Source organism: Neoarius graeffei, chromosome 11, assembly GCF_027579695.1.
Source record: "Neoarius graeffei isolate fNeoGra1 chromosome 11, fNeoGra1.pri, whole genome shotgun sequence".
Classification (NCBI taxonomy): domain Eukaryota; kingdom Metazoa; phylum Chordata; class Actinopteri; order Siluriformes; family Ariidae; genus Neoarius; species Neoarius graeffei.
Window position 1 is genome coordinate 72,047,817 of NC_083579.1, and position 5,926 is coordinate 72,053,742.

Consider the following 5,926-nt stretch of genomic DNA (forward strand, 5'->3'; position numbering starts at 1 on the left):
GGAGGCAGTGTGATGGCTTGGGCATGCATGGCTGCCAGTGGCACTGGGTCACTAGTGTTTATTGATGATGTGACACAGGACAGAAGCAGCTGGATGAATTCTGAGGTATTCAGAGACATACTGTGTGCTCAAATCCAGCTAAATCCAGCCAAACTGATTGGTCGGCGTTTCATAATACAAATGGACAATGACCCAAAACATTAAACCAAAGCAACCCAGGAGTTTATTAAAGCAAAGAAGTGGAATATTCTTGAATGGCCATGTCAGTCACCTGATCTCAACCCAATTGAGCATGCATTTCACTTGTAAAAGACTAAACTTCAGACAGAAAGGCCCACAAACAAACAGCAACTGAAAACTGCTGCAGTAAAGGCCTGGCAGAGCATTAAAAAGGAGGAAACACAGCGTCTGGTGATGTCCATGAGTTCAAGACTTCAGGCAGTCATTGCCAACAAAGGGTTTTCAACAAAGTATTAGAAATGAACATTTTATTTACAATTATTTAATTTGTCCAATTACTTTTGAGCCCCTGAAATGAAAGGATTGTGTTTAAACAATGCTTTAGTTCCTCACATTTTTATGCAATCATTTTGTTCAACCCACTGAATTAAAGCTGAATGTCTGAACTTCAACTGCATCTGAATTGTTTTGTTCAAAATTCCTTGCGGTAAAGTACAGAACCAAAATTAGAAAAATGTTGTCTCTGTCCAAATATTTATGGACCTAACTGTATGTTGTGCCTGGAGTCCAAAGTTGTTTGTGAAAAATGTGATTGTTCCGTGAAATATTGACAGCTCATGATCAGTGTCAGCTTTTTCAGTATGTATTTTAAGAAATTTTCATCTTTAGAAGGGGTGGCATGGTGGTGTAATGGTTAGCACTGTTGCCTCTCAGCAAGAAGGTTCTGGGTTTGAGAGCAGTGGCCGACAGGGGCCTTTCTGTGTGGAGTTTGCATGTTCTCCCCGTGTCTGCGTGGATTTCCTCCGAGTGCTCCCGTTTCCCCCCCAAGTCCAAAGACATGCAGGTTAGGCTAATTGGTGGCTCTAAATTGACCATAGGTGTGAATGTGCATGTGAATGATTGTTTCTCAATCCCAGGAGAGGGATTGTGGCAGGAAGGGGATCCGGTGTAAAACTATACTCAAATTAATATGATGTGGATCCGTAGGGTCCACATGGACCATGACCTGGCAAAAGTATGGGACAAGAAGGAGAAAGAAGAAGTTGTTTATCTTGAGAAGAACAGCACAGCAAGTTTATAATATCATAAACAAGACGTGATGTTTCTCTTAAATGAACAACTGACATCACAGACTGTTATCATATTGACAGAGTGGTTTAATTTAGGAATAATATCAGCAGTTTGGTGATTACTGTGACTTGTGATGTGGTTAAACAGGTGTCTGAGTCTGTAGAGTTGATTAGAGACAGGTTTTTGTTTTGAGGAGAGGACGTGTGTGACACTGTGTGTAATAAGCTGCACAGAAGTACAGAGCAGTGTGCAGCGCTTGGGTAGCTTTGGGCATTTGTAGAGACGCTGATGACTGTCCATCTCCACTCACTGTAAAACTACCTTCATAATTTCCTTCATATGTTGGGTTGCTATAATAAACATATGCGATGAGTTTCAGGCCTGTGTCTCCATGTGTTTTCTGATACCACAGTATTGTGTCATAAGTTGGGATGCTGTGGTTACAGGTTAGAGTTACATTCTCTTCAGGCAAACACAACACATCAGCAGGACCTTGATGAACATCTTTACAAATCAAAGAACCTGGAAAAAATATTAAATGCAGATTTATTCGTCAAGGCACATTAATACAGCATTATTTATCTGTTACACAAAGTACATAGTTGATATACTGTATGTATTTCATATATGAACAAAATTACCTGAGAGGAAGCACACACTGATGATGAATTTATAGAAAAATCTGATCATATTGATTGATTGAAGCTGGAAAACGATGATCAGCAAGTTCTTACACTTTGACACAGGATCTGGTATGACATGAGCAGTGGTGATACAGGATGTGACGTCATGATGTAGATAAACACAATGATCACACCCACTACCGTGAGTTACGGTACTTCAAATGTCATAAAGGAGAGCACTGTATCATGAATATTAATGAAATTAAGGAAAACAGAAATTTATCAGTTTTTAGAATGCATATTGTAATTATTCTTTTCCTTGTAAAGGAAACTGATCAGAAAAATAAATGAAAAATAAATAAAGAAATAAATGAATATATAAATAAACATAACATGAGAGAACAGGAAAGCATGTCCTGGTCATGATCATGAATTTATCAAACATATCTCAAACTTTTTTTAAACCATGGAGGAAAACCAAAATACTGTAAGCCAAATGTAGAAGGTTATTGTGAGTCATTAGAAATAACAGCTCACATCCTCCACCCACTAAATAAATGAGTGAAACTCCAGCACCACCTAAAGACCAGATAAATATCCACACATTGTGATCATTATTTGTTCAGTGCTGGAGTGAGTTTTACAGTCGTCACTGCCTCCGTTGCATATTTGTCTTGAAATTCCTTACACTGTCTCTTCAATAACTGGGTCTTACAGTTGTGCTTGAAAGTTTGTGAACCCTTTAGAATTTTCTATATTTCTGCAAAAATAGGTCCTCAAACATCATCAGAGTTTCACAAAGTCTTAAGAGTAGATAAATAGAACCCAGTTAAACAATTGAGACAAAAATATTATACTTAGTCACTTATTTATTGAGGAAATTGATTGAATATTACATATCTGTGAGTGGAAAAAAGTATGTAAACCTTTGCTTTCAGTATCTGGTGTGACCCCACTGTGCAGCAATAACTGCAACTAAACGTTTGCGGTAACTGTTGATCAGTCCTGCACACCGGCTTGGAGGAATTTTAGCCCGTTCCTCCGTACAGAACAGCTTCAACTCTGAGATGTTGGTCGGTTTCCTCACATGAACTGCTCGCTTCAGGTCCTTCCACAACATTTTGATTTAATTAAGGTCAGGACTTTGACTTGGCCATTCCAAAACATTAACTTTATTCTTCTTTAACCATTCTTTGCTAGCGACGTACCACACATGCAGAGTAGCCTGGGGAGCATTTGCGGGTTTGGTGCCTTGCTCAAGGTCACTTCAGCCATTCCTGCTGGTCCAGGGAATTGAACCAGTGACCTTTTGGTCCCCAAACTGCTTCTGTAACCATTCAAGAAACACAAATTGTTTCTTTGGGCTCCAGTATAGCTTTCTATCCCCAGCCTTATTTACATTTCCCACCATTTTGTACAATTAAACAAAGTGAAGTTGTTTGTGAAAAAAAGTGATTATTCTGTGAAATATTGACGGCTCATGATCAGTGTCAGATTTTTCATGATGTATTTGAAGAAATGTTAATCTCAAGATGAACAACACAACACAACAACTTACTATCATAAACAAGACATGATGTTTCTGTTCAATGAAGAAGAAATGACATCACAGACTGTTATCATATTGACAGTGCGGTTTAGTTTTGGAATAATATCAGCAGTTTGGTGATTATTGTGACTTGTGATGTGGTTAAACAGGTGTCTGAGTCTGTAGAGTTGATTAGAGACAGGTTTTTGTTTTGAGGAGAGGACGTGTGTGACACTGTGTGTAATAAGCTGCACAGAAGTACAGAGCAGTGTGCAGCGCTTGGGTAGCTTTGGGGATTTGTAGAGACGCTGATGAGTCTCCATTTCCACTCACTGTAAAACTACCTTCATTATTTCCTTCATATTTTGGATTGTCATCAGTAATATATGCGATGAGTTTCAGGCCTGTGTCTCCATGTGTTTTCTGATACCACAGTATTGTGTAATAATTTGGGATGCTGTGGTTACAGGTTAGAGTTACACTCTCTTCAGGCAAACACAACACGTCAGCAGGACCTTGACGAACATCTTTACAAATCAAAAAACCTGGAAAAAATATTAAACACAGATTTATTTGTCAAGTCTAATACAGCATTATTTATGTGTTACACAGAGTGTATAGTTGATATACTGTATGTATTTCATATAGGAACAAAATTACCTGAGAGGAAGCACACACTGATGATGAATTTATAGAAAAATCTGATCATGTTGATTGATTGAAGCTGGAAAATGATAATCAGCAAGTTCTTACACTTTGACACAGGATCTGGTATGACATGAGCAGTGGTGATACAGGATGTGATGTCATGATGTAAACACAATGATCACACCCACTACTGTGAGTTACTTCAAATGTCATAAAGGAAAGAACTGCATCATGAATATTAATGAAATTAAAGGGGAAAAAAACAGAAATTAATCAGTTTTTAGAATGCATATTGGAATTAATCTTTTTTCCATGTAATTTTTTACAGCACAGACAAAACAAAGGAAACTGATCAGAAAAATAAATGAAAAATAAATAAATAGATAAATAAATAACTATAACAAGAGAGAACAGAAAAACACTTGTCCTGATAATGATCATGAATTTATAAAACCGATCTCAAACTTTTTTTAAACCATGGAGGAAAACCAAAAGACTGTCAGCCAAATGTAGAAGGTTATTGTGAGTCATTAGAAATAACAGCTCACATCCTCCACCCACTAAATAAATGAGTGAAACTCCAGCACCACCTACAGACCAGATAAATATCCACACATTGTGATCATTATTTGTTCAGTGCTGGAGTGAGTTTTACAATCTTCACTGCCTCTGTTGCATATTTGCGTTGAAATTCATTACACTATCTCTTCAATAACGGGGTCTTAACTTGATAGTATTTTACCGTAGCCCCTGAACTATTTGGACTCCAATGAGGAGATGTTTCTGGTGGACGTCAAGTTCTTCAGGAATTTGTCTCGTCTCGTCTCGTCTTCTTCCGCTTATCCGGGACCGGGTCGCGGAGGCAGCAGTCTAAGCATGGAAGCCCAAACTTCCCTTTCCCCAGACACCTCGGCCAGCTCCTCGGGAAGAACACCGAGGCATTCCCAGGCCAGCTGAGAGACATAGTCCCTCCAGCGTGTCCTGGGTCTTCCCCAGGGCCTCTTCCCGGGGGAACATGCCTGGAACACCTCCCCAGGGAGGCGTCCAGGAGGCATCCGAAAAAGATGCCAGAGCCACCTCAGCTGATTCCTCTCGATGTGGAGGAGCAGCGGCTCTACTCCGAGCTCCTCCCGAGTGACTGTGCTTCTCACCCTATCTCTAAGGGAGCGCCCAGCCACCCTGCGAAGGAAACTCATTTCGGCCGCTTGTATCCGCGATCTTGTTCTTTCGGTCATTACCCAAAGCTCATGACCATAGGTGAGCGTCGGAACGTAGATTGACCGGTAAATTGAGAGCTTTGCCTTTTGGCTCAGCTCCTTCTTCACCACGACGGACCGGTAAAGCGACCGCATCACTGCGGAGGCTGCACCGATCCGCCTGTCGATCTCACGCTCCATCCTTCCCTCACTCGTGAACAAGATCCCAAGATACTTAAACTCCTCCACTTGAGGCAGGACTTCTCCACCAACCTGGAGAGGGCAAGCCACCCTTTTCCGGTCGAGAACCATGGCCTCGGACTTGGAGGTGCTGATTCTCATCCCAGCCGCTTCACACTCGACTGCAAATCGCCCCAGTGCATGCTGAAGGTCCTGGTTTGAAGAAGCCAACAGGACAACATCATCCGCAAAACGCAGAGATGAAATCCTGTGGTTCCCAAACAGGATTCCTTCCAGCCCCTGGCTGCGCCTAGAAATTCTGTCCATAAAAATTATGAACAGAACCGGTGACAAAGGGCAGCCTTGCCGGAGTCCAACATGCACTGGGAACAGGTCTGATTTACTGCCGGCAATGCTAACCAGACTCCTGCTCCGTTCGTACAGGGACCAGACAGCCCTTAGCAAAGAGCCCCGAACCCCATACTCCCGAAGCACCCCCC

At 41.2% G+C, this 5,926-nt stretch overlaps 1 gene segment (V, D, J or C); it reads right to left on the reverse strand.

Moving 5' to 3' along the window:
• Positions 1–1,420: 1,420 nt before the first annotated feature.
• LOC132893700 (T cell receptor beta variable 13-like) lies at positions 1,421–1,941 on the reverse strand. The segment is given in 2 exon segments: positions 1,421–1,773; positions 1,893–1,941. Coding segments are annotated over 2 exon segments (402 nt in total).
• Between the last annotated feature and the right edge of the window lie 3,985 nt (positions 1,942–5,926).